Source organism: Martes martes (assembly GCF_963455335.1).
Source record: "Martes martes genome assembly, chromosome: 10".
NCBI classification, from domain to species: domain Eukaryota; kingdom Metazoa; phylum Chordata; class Mammalia; order Carnivora; family Mustelidae; genus Martes; species Martes martes.
The window spans coordinates 8431143-8444734 of record NC_137898.1 but is presented as its reverse complement, the minus strand read 5'-3'; the positions used below and the strand labels follow the sequence as shown (position 1 = coordinate 8444734).

The 13592-nt window shown below is 48.7% G+C and overlaps 1 protein-coding gene across 2 annotated transcripts; it reads left to right on the top strand.

Moving 5' to 3' along the window:
• Positions 1 to 284: 284 nt before the first annotated feature.
• Positions 285 to 6769, top strand: PLAAT4 (phospholipase A and acyltransferase 4). 2 transcript variants are annotated; one of them, XM_080817330.1, is made up of 4 exons: positions 285 to 855; positions 4211 to 4319; positions 5089 to 5357; positions 6499 to 6769. In XM_080817330.1, exons 1-4 carry the CDS (start codon positions 847 to 849, stop codon positions 6598 to 6600), a joined length of 489 nt encoding a protein of 162 aa, XP_080673456.1. In that variant the 5' UTR covers positions 285 to 846; the 3' UTR covers positions 6601 to 6769. The 2 variants fall into 2 exon arrangements, with proteins under 2 accessions (XP_080673456.1, XP_080673455.1); XM_080817329.1 differs by lacking the exon at positions 285 to 855 and adding an exon at positions 3168 to 3287.
• The last annotated feature ends 6823 nt before the right edge of the window (positions 6770 to 13592 follow it).

Sequence of the window (13592 nt, the reverse complement as noted above, 5' to 3'; positions counted from 1 at the left end):
TACTATGAGCTTGCAGTAATCAGTTCTGTTTAGAGTTTCTTAGGGAGCTTGAAGAACCTGGCCCAGGTTTATTGAAGACATTTGATTGATGGCTCAAGGCCTTGGGGAAGCTTTGGCTGGTCTCTTTTTCATTCCTCTTCTCCTTTAGAAGACCTGCCTGCATGGAGATGGGACGGTGGATTTTGGGGACATCAGTATGCCAGCTTCTCTCTTAGCTAGCTTTCTTTTTTTTTTTTTTTTAAAGATTTTATTTATTATTTGACAGACAGAGATCACAAGTAGGCAGAGAAGCAGGCAGAGAGAGAGAGGAGGAAGCAGGCTCCCCACTGAGCAGAGAGCCCGATGCGGGGCTCGACCCCAGGACCCTGGGATCATGACCCGAGCTGAAAGCAGAGGCTTTAACCCACTGAGCCACCCAGGCGCCCCTTAGCTAGCTTTCTTAACAAAAATCGTTTTCCATGCCCCAGCACTTGGTCTCTCCGTTTACTGGCGTGTCCTACAGGGAGCAGATCGGACCTGGGTTCAAGGACAAGCCACAGTGATTCCATCTTTTGAGGTGGGCAATCACTGGTCATTCCAGTGATTTAAAAAAAAAAAAAAAAGTTTATGATGGCTTCTGAGTGAATCTGCTGGTTATGTGTCTGACTCTTGGCCTCAGATCAGGTCTGGATCTCAGGGTCAGCCATGTGAGTCCTGCTTTGGGCTCCAAGCTAGGTATGAGCCTACTTTCAAGAAAACAGATTCCGATGCGGTACTTTTTAAAGAGTATCAAAAGGAAAGTGAAAGCAAAACTCTCAATGTTGCTATAAAAGTGGGTCCACACACAGCTGAACAGCAGACACCACCATGGCTGAGGTAAGCCTCCTGGGACTTTCTATCTGCGGCTCTCCAGCAGCAGGGCAGCCCCTCCTCTAAGGGCCTGAGTCTCGGTTCCTGGTCTTGGGCACACTGAACTCCAGAGTTTTGAAAGGCTTTAGAAGGATGTTATGGAAAAGTCTTAGTTGTTTCAAAGTCCCTTTTCCTGCGGGACAGTGAGGGCTTCGGGCCCAGTGAGCCTCCCCCATTCTTTGGCTCAGAACAGGGCCCAGGGGCTCCTGGGGGAGGAGCTATGGTGGGCTGGGGGCTTTGCTCACCTGAGCTGGGAAGCACCTGGTGTGTGGGTTGGGGGTGAGGGGTGTTCCAGGACTTGGGAAGTGAGGAGATCCCCAATATGCCTATCTCCCTCACGGGGGCTGGAGTTCAGTGCCTGCCCAGTTCTATCCTCCCCCCCTTCCGCTTCCCTCCTTGGCATCTGTCCTGCCTTGGTAGGTAGGCTGCAATTCCAGCTTTCTGACTCTGGATCTCCCTTTCTTTTTTTTTTTTTTTTTTTTTTTTTAAGATTTTATTTACTTATTTGACAGAGAGAGAGAGAGAGCGAGCGCAAGCCAGGGGAGCTATAGGCAGAGGGAGAGGGAAAAGCAGGCTCTCTGCTAAGCAGGGAGCCCAACGCGGGGCTCGATCCCAGGATTCTGGGATCAGACCTGAGCCTAAAACAGATTCTTGACTGACTGAGCCACCCAGGTGCCCCGACTGATCTCCCATCCTGTCGGCCCTGATGTGCAGATCTACACAGGTCTAGACAGGGGCAGGCAGGCTCCCCGGTTGGTGTGCACTGAAGGGGAAAAAGTTGAACCTGGGCATTTCCAGGAAATGAGGCCGTTCTCAGAAGGAGCAGCCCAGTCTGCACCCAGCTGATCATGGAGGTGGGCCAAGGGCTGGACTGTTGTCAAAACAAATCTGGCCTTTGTTGCCCGGGCAACCTCTCCTTCTCCAGGCCAGCTGGGTTGACCATTTAACTGCCAGCAGCCACTGTGCAGGCAATCTGGGCCTGACCTTAGTTAGACATGGAATCTCAGAGTGAAAAATCCCCTTTTGATTCCAATATGGGAACCATCCCTGGGTCTGCCGTGCCCTGGCTGAGAGAGGGGAGGAGCAGGGCCCCATGTCCCTGCCCCGCAGACCCCCCAGCCCCTTCTCCATGCAGAGTCCCTCTACCCCCCATTCCAGGCCAGACCCTTCACTGGATCCTGGAGAGGAAGGAGCCAGGAGCAACATCCAGCATCCTGCCCCAGGCGAGCTCAAAGCCCAGAGGGAGGTGCAGACAGACACAGGGAATCCCAGCAGGACACGATCCATGCAGAGGGAGGTACAGGTCCCAGGGACCTGGGGACCCAGAGAGTGGCAGCTGAGGCAGACTGGGGCCCTGAGGGCAGCTGCTCAGAGAAGGATGTCCTGTGTGGGGGAGAAGAGGAAAGGAGCGGGTGGGGAAGGTGACCATGACCTTGAAAGCCAGATGTGCAGAAGACCCAAGGCAGGAGCCAGCTCTGTGTTGAGGTGAAGGGCAAGCCAGTCAGCCTGGGGGCAGAGGGCAGGGAGGGTGAGGAGGGTTGAGGAAGGGCTGGTCAGCAGGGCCTGTGAGCTGCCCAAAGTGTGTGCACTGAGCCCTGAGGCCATGGAAAGGTGATAGTCAGATGTGCCCCTTGAGAAGGCCACAGTGGGTCTTGGGGAGACTGGATGTGGGGTAGCAGGGACAGGAGGCCAGGATGGGCATAGGGGGTACAGCCAAGAAGCTGTAGAGTTGAGGGAGCTGGCTGGCTAAGTCAGAAGAGCATGTGACTCTTGATCTCAGGGTCGTGAGTCGAACCCAGCTCCGTGTCGGGTGTGGCGATTACTAGAATAAATAAAATTAAAAAAAAAAATAGTACTCAAGGCTGTGAGGTTTTAGAGGCAGGCCCAGAGACTGTCCTGATGAATTCAGAGGGTGGGAAGTGGACCAGGCCACGAATTCAGAGGAAACCCCCAGGGTTAGCTTCGGTAGTTGGATATTGGCGTGACAAAGAGGACTGAGGAAAGCTGACCCCGGGTCCCTGATTAAGTGGCCTGGAATGAGGGACAGAGGGGTGTGGTTTGCTGAGAGCAGGCACAGAAGGGAGCGAAACTGAAACATTCTCCAGTCTGACGCTGTGGAAGCCTGGGGGCTGGGGTCCGGGCCCTGAGGAGCAGGAAAGAGGTGTGGATGGGGAGGGAGGCATGGGCAAATCAGGGGGAGAAGAGGCAGCTCAGCGCTGCCCAGCTGAGTGTTCTGGGCCAAGACCCTGTCTCTCTGATCCTCAGAGGCCCACCTGAGCAACGGGGTGATGCTTCCTTCCCCCAGGACTGCGGAAAAAGTGCCTACAGAGGCCTGCTTTGTGCACGCTGGGTGCAGGCCCCCTCGGGGCCAGAAGTTGGCCAGCCCTACAGAGCCTCAGGTCCCCTCAGGATGCTGTCAGCTCGTGTCCCTTGGGTTGGCATCTCCAAGGGCGGGTGTCCTGGGGCTGGAGGGGACAGAATCTGAGGAGAGCAAGTGCCTGGTGCAGCCATGGCCACTGAGGGCCAAGAGGTGTGGGGAGGACCTGCAGAGTTTCGAGAAGCTGCTGACTTGCCTCCCCGGCTGCTGGGGAGGGGTCTGGGGCTCCCAGGCTCAGAAGGGGTTTTCACACAGGTGGTCATGTCTGCACACACGGGGGCAGGTGTACAATGTACCTACACATGCACGCTCGCAGCCTTGGTGTGCACACAAGTACACCCAGCACACACATGCATACCCGACATATACACACACACAGATGCGTCCGTGAGTACGCCCAACACATACATGCAAACCCAACATACACACACACACTAATGTGTGCCTGACAATGCCCAACACACACACAAAAACCCCCATACAACACAAAAGATGTGCACGTGAGTGTACCCCACATACACACACAATCCCAACATATACAGCACACACTGATATGTATGTGCTGATATACATGGAACACAACACAGAGAACACACACGCACCACATGTACATATACACATGTGTGCTCCCCCACATGCATGCCATACAACACGAGCATGCACACACATGCATACATAATAATATGCACGCACTGAATCAATCTCCACTCTCCTATTCCACACGGACATTTTCTCCAGGCTTCCAGCACCCAGTTGTGTGGAACCTCTGAACATGATGGCAGGATCAGGACCCCACAGGGGCCAGGAGTTCCCTCCCACACCAGGCTCCCACCAAGTGGCGAGCATCACCCAATGGGGTCCCCAGGCCAAGCTGCAGGGCCCCAGCTGGGCTGTCTACTGTTGTCTGGAAGGCTGCTTACACCACCTCGGGTTTTTGTGTTACAGTTTGGTTGGGAACCCAAACCTGGAGACCTGATTGAGATTTTCCGCAATGGCTACCAGCACTGGGCCATCTATGTGGGAAACGGTTATGTGATCCACCTGGCTCCTCCAGGTAAGCGCTGTTGGAAATATTATTTTCAAAATATTTGTTATTATGATGAGAACAATTGGAAGAAAGAGCTGAGTAAGGGAAACCTGAGTTGGTTTCTCTCTGACCTTACTTGAACAGAACATACATCCATATCCCACTAAGTAATCGAGTGGGGTGCCATAGGTCTGGGGGCAGGGAAGGCAAGCGAAGTGCACATTCCAAGGAGGGGCAGGGGATGTGGAGCTTCTGATCACTGGGGTCCAGCTCATGGGTCACTTGTGGTCACACTGTCTGGATGACCTCCCCCAAGATCAACATTTTGATGATCAAATGGAGATAATATTTACTTCAAAACTTAAAGGTGATGAAGTCATATACGGAAAGTAAAGTGTATGATCACATAAACTGGATCTCTTTCTGAAATGTATGAGGGCACAAAATTAAACAAAGAGTAAATATTTGATGATCACAGTTTCAAATGGCAAAATCTTTGAACAACCTTGATGTTCAATAATAGGGCTTGATCAGATAGACAATTTATACCCATATGATGGAATACAGTGATACAGGCATCCGTAATCATGACATTCACCGACTTGAAAAAATATTCACAGCTTGTTCCATAAAAAGAACAAAATCTGTGAATGCTCTGATCACATTTGTGAAACCACAAATAGCAAGACCTCTACAGTGTACTCCCTTGGTCCTCTTTCTCGTCCTGCCCCTTCTCCCTCCCTGTCCCGCCTTCCCCCGCAGCGCCTGATGACCATGGTGGTGTCTCTGATTCCAGATGAGTACCCAGGGGCCGGGTCCAGCAGCATCTTCTCCGTTCTGAGCAGCAGGGCGAAGGTGAAACGGGAGCGCCTGCGGGATGTGGTGGGGAACTGCCACTATAGGGTCAACAACCTCTTGGACGACAAGTACACACCACGACCTGTGAACCAAATCGTTTACTCTGCGAAGGCAATGGTTGGTCAGGAGATGGAATACTGTATTCTGAGCAAGAACTGTGAGCACTTTGTTACTGACCTGAGATATGGTGAGGCCGAGAGCAGGCAGGTAAGGCCCTCTTTGAGACCATCCCACCCCTTCCTGGAGGTCTCATTGGGTTGGGGTGACCATCTGCTCAGCCAGAGGGGAGAATCACCATGAACCACTGGCTGGGAGTCAGGATGTCTGAGTTCACATATTCAATCAGCTTTGCTCCACTCGGGGGTCTGTGCACAGGTCATTCCCTCCCTGGGTCTCAGTTGCCCCATGTGCAGAAGGAGAAGTTGGATGGACACCTCTGGAGGCCTGCCAGTCTGCCTTCTAGGATCCTTCACCTCTAGGATCCACCTTAAAGGCAGCTCTTGATGCCCCCAAAGGATGTCAGGAAGAGTGTGGGCCAAGTCCGCATCAGGACAGGTCTCCTAAGGCCCCAGAGAGCACTCAGGCAAAGGATGCTCGAGGCCCGTGGGCTTCTGTACAAGCTCAAGGTTTCATTTATGGAAGGTCTGGGGCACAGTTTCCACCCCCCACCCCTTCTGGCTTCCACGTTTGTTGTTTGCAAAACACAGCTAATAAGTGGCAGAGGCAGGATTCCAACCCCAGCTGTCCTTCTCTAGAGTCTCTTGCTCCCTACCGCCCAGCTGCAGAAACCACATGGCCAATAATGTCCAGTAGAGCCTCACTACTACTCCTAGTTGGCTCATTTCTTTAAGAACTTGTAAAAAGCACTCCTGTGCCTGGCAGAACCGGGTGTGGGGGAGGCAGCGAGGAACAAGACAAGGGACACACGAGAGGTCCTTGCTCCCCCGGGGGGCACAGGTGTGACATGGTAAGTCATGGAGAGCCGTTCCTACACCGCCTCCCACTGGCCACAAGGGCTGCCTGATGGCCTCCAGGATCTCAGCCATCCCGCCTTCATCTCCTCGTCCTTTGCACAACCACCCTCTGGGGATTTAGGGGCTTAAAATACCCACAGAGTGGGTCGAGTTGGCCTTGGGCCCGTGTACAGCCGTGGCCAGCGGCCTCCACCCGCCGGTTCTTTCCCCATCCAGCCCTCTTCTCCCCATTTCCCTGCCAGTACGTGTTGACTCCTGAGTTGTCAGGTGGGCCAAGGGGCACGTGAGTCTCCAGGAACTGAGCGTTCTTGTTGCACGGACGGCCTGTCCTCGGATCCCCGACAGAGTGTGACCTCCCCTCCTCTCTCTTGCAGGTCAGAGATGCCGCTGTGGTGGCTGGCATGGCAGGACTGGGCTTGGCAACCTTGGGCCTCATTGGAGTCATGCTCTCAAGAAACAAGCGGCAGAAGCAATAAGTTGAAGGGCCTGACCCACAGCGGGGACATTATCCACGGAGGGGGGTCTGGTTGTGCCGGAGGTGTTGGGGTTTGGTTTGTGGGTTTCATTCTGTTTTATAGCGAGGCTTATTTTTATGGAATAAAATAAAGCCCAGCAAGGGAGCACTTTACCGGAGAAAACGCAGCAGGAACTGGCTGGCGTCAAGTCTGTTGGGGCACAGCGGGGCTCGGGGCCTGGCCACGCCGGGGGGCGCCCTGGGCCTTGGGCGCTGTTCTCTCCCTTTGTCTCTGTGGCTGTGTCCTTTGACTTGCCGGAGTCAGCCCAGCTCTGGCTGTGTCCAGGCCGGGGTCACTCTGGTAATTCTGGTTGTGGGGAGACCGTGGGCAGCAAGGGAGACCCGCGGCCCTGACTGAGGGGCCAGAACAGGAGCCGTCAGACAGCCCGGACCCTCGGCCTGGAACGAGAGCCAGCTCGGCCTCTCGGACTCTGCAGCTGGAGTCTGGGGGTGTTTGGCGGAGTCAAAACCAAACCAAAGCCAACGTCTGCCATGACAAAGTCAGTAGAGGCTCTTGCCAATCTTGTGAAATCCTCTCCTGTCTCCCTCTGCTCTCCACACCTGGAATCTGGGGTTACATTTAGAAGGTTAGGGTGAGGGGCAGTATCCTATTTCCGGAGGCTACCACAAGGTCTTACAAGCAGTGGGGCACAAAATCAGAACCTTTAGAAGTCTGCTCTGGTGACAGATGTCCCTGGCTGAAAGCCACTCAGTCGGCAAAGCAGGGCAGAATCCCATGTGGTCTCAGGATGCCCAGGGTCACAGAAAGAATGGGGGTGCCTGAGTGCAGCAGAGTTCCCGACCATCTGAGCAGAGAAGCCATCTGCAAACAGTGAACCTCCGCACTGTTTTTTTGCTCCGGGTTGCTAGAAATCAACAGCGTCAGGGGACTGCTCTCCCAGCAGGGGCCCGGCAAGCTGCAGAAACATGGGGAGACCCCCTCCCTCCCCCTGGAGGAGTGGAGACGTGTGCACAAGAGTCCTCAATGTTTGCAGACTCCAAGCCGGGTGGCGGGCCAGAGATAACAACGCTGAGTCAGAGGCTGGGTGAACACAGAGTGAGGAGGGAAACCATGGAGACAAGGGTGACTGCTTGTCTATGAGGGTGCCCTGAAGAGTTGGGGGGTGCGAGCATTCAGCCCTGGGGCTGGAAACCCCAGCGCTGCCTTTTTCAGCCCTCCATTGGCTCTGAAAGCCTAAAGGGAGCAGAGGAGCGCCACCTAGTGGATTCTGGAGCCACTTACACTGAGCCCAATCCAATGACAAGGGAGGGCAATTCTGACCTGGGTAGAACACCTGACCATCATTGCAGTAGGGGCCTCCCCCAGAGAACCAGCAGGAACACCCCTCAAGCATGAAGTTTACCCATCATGGAGAACTTCAAATCTTCAGCTCTTGGGGAAAGAGTATATAGTATTTGTTGGGTTTATTATTTTATTCTTTAGTCCCTTGGCATTTTTTCCAGCTATTTCCTTCTTCTTTCAATTCTTTTTAAATTTTTATAATACAAACATACACATTCTATACATATAATTTTTGGTTTCCTTTCATTGTATTTTATTTCAGTTTTGGATATATGTAGGTTTTGCTTTCTTTTCTATTTCAAGATCTAGTTTCCTTTAACAAGCAAACCAAAACACAACCAAGATCTAGTTGTTTGTTTTGTTTCTGGTTTGATTTTTTTCTTCTTTTGCTCTGTGTCTGTTTTTTTTTTTCTGTTTTGTTTTGTTTCTGTTGTTTTTGTTATTGTTGTCTTTTCTCTTTCTTTATTCTATTCCTTTCTGGACAAAATGATAAGACAGAGAAATTCACCCTAAAAGACAGAACAGGAGGTAGTACTCACTGCCAGGGATTGAATCAATGGGGATATAACATAGATGTTTGAAGTAGAATTTAAAACAATGATTATAAAGATACTAGCTGGGACTGAAAAGGCATAAAAGACACTAGACAATCCCTACCTGTAGAATTCAAAGGACTTACATCTAGTTAGGCCAAAATTTTAAATGCTATTATGGAGATACAGTCCCAAAAGGACGCTCTAAAAGTGAGAATAAGTGAGGCAGAAGGAAGAGTCAGTGATATAGACAATAAAATGTTGGAAAATAAGGAAGCTGAAAAGAAAAGAAAAAGGCCACTACTGAATCTCAAAGGGAGACATCAAGATCTTAGTAATTCCATAAGTGAAATAATATGCAGATAATAGAGGTCCCAGAAGACAAAGAGAAGGAGAGGGGTAGAAGGCTTCTTTGAACAAATTATAGCTGAGAACTTCCCTAACTGGAGAACAGAAACAGACATTTAAGTCCAGTAGGCCAGAGAACCCCCCCTCAAAATCAATAAAAATAGGTCAACACCTCCACATATACTAGTGAAACTTTGCAAATTCCAAAGATAAAGAGAAAATTCTCAAAGCAGTTTGGGACAAGAGGTCCTTAACCTACCAGTGTAGCAACATAAGGCTGGCAGCAGCGCTATGCACAGAGACCTGGCAGGCCAGAAAGGACTGGAAGGATATTTTCAGGGAATAATAAATGGGAAAAACATGCAGCCAAGAATACTCTGTCCAGCAAGGCTGTTATTCAGAACACAAAGAGAGAGAGAGTTTTCAGGACAAACAAAAACTAAAGGAACTTGTGAACACTAAACCAGCCCTGCAAGGAATATTAAAGGGGATCCTTTGAGTAAAGAGAGAGCCCCAAAATAACAAAGACCAGAAAGGAACAGAGACAATCTACAGGAACTGCTACTTTACAGGTAATGCAATGACACCAAATTAACATCTTTCAATAGTTACTCTGAATGTAAATGGACTAAAGGCCCCAGTCAAAAGACACAAGGTAACAGGCTGGATAAAAAAGCAAACCCATTGATATGCCATCTGCAAGAGACCTATTTTAGTCCCAAAGTCACCTCCAAATTGAAAGGGAGGCACTGGAAAACCATTTATCATGTGAGTGGATTGAAAGAAAGCTGGATCCTTATACCAGATAAATTAGATTTCAAACTGAAGAGTGTAATAAGGGATGAGGAAAGACATTATATCATAATTAAAGGGTCTATCCAACAAGAAGATCTAACAACTGTAAATATCTATGCCCCTTACTTGGGAGCAGCCAATTGTATAAGTCAATTAGTAACAAAATCAATGAAACAGATCAATAATAACATGATAACAGTAGGGGACTTTAACACCCTCCCTTAAATGGATAGATCATCTAAGCAGAAGATGAATAAAGAAACAAGGGTTTTGATTGACACACTGGAACAGATGGACTTCACAGATATACTCAGAACATATATACTCGAGTGTGTGTGGAATATTCTCCAGAATAGATCAGATACGGGGTCACAAATCAGGTCTCAACCAGTACCAAAAGACTGGGATCATTCTGTGGAAAATTTTGGACCACTGTGCTGTGAAACTGGAACTCAACCACAAGAAGAAATTTGGAAAGAACTCAAATGCATGAAAACTAAAGAGCATCCTACTAAAGAATGAATGTGTCAACCAAGAAATTTAAGAAGAATTGAAAAAATTCGTGGAAACAAATGAAAATGAAAATGCAGCTGTTCAAAATCTTTGGGATGCAGCAAAGGCAGTCCTAAGAGGAAAGTATTTAGCAATACAAGCCTTTCTCAAGAAACAAGAAAGGTCTCAAATATATAACCCAACCTTACAGCTAAAGGAGCTGGAAAAAGAACAGCAAATAAAGCCAACCCCAGCAGGAGAAGAGAAATAATAAAGATTAGAGCAGAGGGGCGCCTGGGTGGCTCAGTGGGTTAAAGCCTCTGCCTTCGGCTCAGGTCATGATCCCAGGGTCCTGGGATCTAGCCCCGCATCGGGCTCTCTGCTCAGCAGGGAGCCTGCTTCCTCCTCTCTCTCTGCCTGCCTATCTGCCTACTTGTGATCTCTGTCTGTCAAATAAATAAATAAAATCTTTAAAAAAAAAAAAAAAAGATTAGAGCAGAAATCAATGAAATCGAAACCAAAAGAACAGAAGAACAGATCAACATAACTAGGAGCTGTTTCTTCAAAAGAATTAATAAGATCAATAAAACCCTAGCCAGACTTCTCAAAAAGAAAAGAGAAAGGACCCAAATAAGTAAAATCATGAATGAAAGAAGAGAGATCACAACCAACACCAAAGAAATACAAACAATTATAAGAAAATATTATGAGCAACTACATGCCTACAAATTAGGCAATCTGGAAGAAATGAATGCATTCCTAGAGACAATAAACCACTAAAACTAAACCAGGAAGAAATAGAAAACCTGAACAGAACCATAACCAGCAAGGAAATTAAAGCAGTCATCAAAAATCTCCCCACAAACAAGAGCCCAGGGCCAAATGGCTTCCCAGGGCAATTCTACCAAACATTTAAAGAAGAATTAAAACCTATTCTTCTGAAACTGTTTAAAATAATAGAAATGGAAGGAAAACTTCCAAACTCATTTTCTGAGGCCAGCATTACCTTGATCCCCAAACCAGACAAAGACCCCACCAAAAAGTAAATTACAGACCAATATTCATGAAGAACAATGCAAAAATTCTCACCAAAATACTAGCCAATAGGATCCAACAGTACATTAAATGGATTATGCACCATGACCAAGTGGGACTTATTCCTGGGCTGCAAGGCTGGTTCAACATCCACAAATCGATCAATGTGACACACCACGTTAATGAAAGAAAGGACAAGAACCATATGATCCTCTCAATGGATGCAGGAAAAGCATTTGACAAAATACAGCATCTTTCTTGATAAAAACTCTCTGCAGTGGAGAGATAGAGGGAGTATACTGCAATATCATAAAAGTTATATTAAAAAACCCACAGTGAATATCATCCTCAAAAACTAAGAGCTGCCCCCTTGGATCAGGGACAAGACAGGGATGTCCACTCTCACCATGGCTATTCAACACAGTATTGGAAGTCCTCGCCTCAGCAGTCAGACAACAAAAAGACATAAAGGGCATCCGTATAGGCTAAGGAGAAGTCAAACTTTCACTCTTGGCAGAGAACATGATAGTCTGTGTAGAAAACCCAAGACTCCAATGAAAAATTGCTAGAACTGATACAGGAATTCAGCAAAGTTGCAAGACACAAAATCAATGCACAGAAGTCCATTGCAATTCTATACACTAACAATGAGATAGAAGAAAGAGAAGTCAAGGAATCATTCCCCTTTACAATTGCACCAAAGCCAAAAACCATAAAATATCTAGGAATAAACCAACCCAAAGAGGCAGAAGATCTGTACTCTGAAAACTATAGATGGAGAGGAGAAGGGAGTTGAGGGAAATTGGAAGGGGAGGTGAACCATGAGAGACTATGGACTCTGAAAAACAACCTGAGGGCTTTGAAGGGGCGGGGGGTGGGAGGGTGGGGGAACCAGGTGGTGGGTATTGGGGAGGGCACAGATTGCATGGAGCACTGGGTGTGGTGAAAAAACAATGAATACTGTTACGCTGAAAATAAATAAAAATTTTAATTAAAAAAAACTATAGAGCACTTATGAATGAAATTCAGGAAGACATAAAGAAATGGGAAAACACTCCATGCTCATGGACTGGGAGAACAGATACTGTTAAAATGTCCCAACAACCCAACCAGTCTGCAGATTTAATGCAATCCCTATCAAAATACCAACAGCATTTCTTTTTTTTTTTTTTCTTCAGCTTTTTCCCAGAGCTAGAACAAACAATCTTAAAATTTGTATGGAACCATAAAAGACCACAAAAAGCCTAAGCCTTCTTGAAAAAGAAAAAGCTGGAGGTACCACAATTACAGATTTCAAATTATACTACAAAACTATAGGTATAAAAAGAGCATGGCACAGGCACAAAGATAGACACATAGATCAAAAAACAGGATAGAAAAAAAAAAACACAACAGGATAGAAAGCAAAAACAAAACAAAACAAACAAACAAAAACCCCATGCTATCATCAATTAACTTTTGACAAGGAAGGCAAGAATATGCAACGGGAGAAATACAATCTCTTCAGAAACGGTATTGGGAAAATGGGTCAGCTACAGACACACCAAAGAATGAACCTGAACCACTTTCTTACATCATGCACAAAAATGAACTCAAAACGGATTATAGACCTAAATGCGAGAAATCCAAGTCTGCTGTGTAAGCTCCCCACCCCCCATGTCCTTAGAGCAGCCCGAGCAGGCTGATCCGGGCTCCAGCTACACTGAGGGTACACCCCGGCCATTCACAGCTTTTCACCGGTTTCTTTGGGGAGGCCTGTATGCTTATGTTTACTTTTTGAGAGAGAGAGAGAGCAAACCCGTACATGGAAGTGGGGAGAGCATGAACAAGAGAGAACCCTAAGCAGGTTCCACCCCAGCACAGAGTCCAACGTGTGGCTGGGCCTCGATCTCAGGACCCTGAGCTCTTGACCTGAGGTGAAACCAAGACCGGGAGCCTAACCCCTGAGCCACCCAGGCGCCCATGGAGACCTGTATCTTTCTTCATGGTGTGAGGATACACGAGGGGGAGGGGAGACACATGTGTGATGCAGAAGAACAGGAACCATGGGCCTGTCCAGGCCTGGGACCTCAGTAAATGGAACTGTGTGGGAGACTCTGGGCCGTGAACGTGAGGCCACCACCAGTGAGGGAAGGCGCCCCATCCTCCCGTTATCCCTGCTCCTGTCGCTTCCACAAACGATGAGATCTCTCTCCACGTCCTTCCTCTGCCTCATCACTTCCACACCCAGTGCTCCTGCTTCCTTTCCACTTGGGCTCGCTGGGACCCCCAAGTCTCTGATCCCGCACCCCTCCTGCGGCCCCTCTTCTCCCACCAGCTCAGCTCCATCTCTCCCGCTGTGGGGGCCACTCTGGGTACACCCCAACCAGTTCCCCAGAGTGTGGTGGGCTCAGCGCGCACCGGGCTCAGCCTTCCGATTGGCTGCCGTGGGTCAGGTGCTCTCATTCG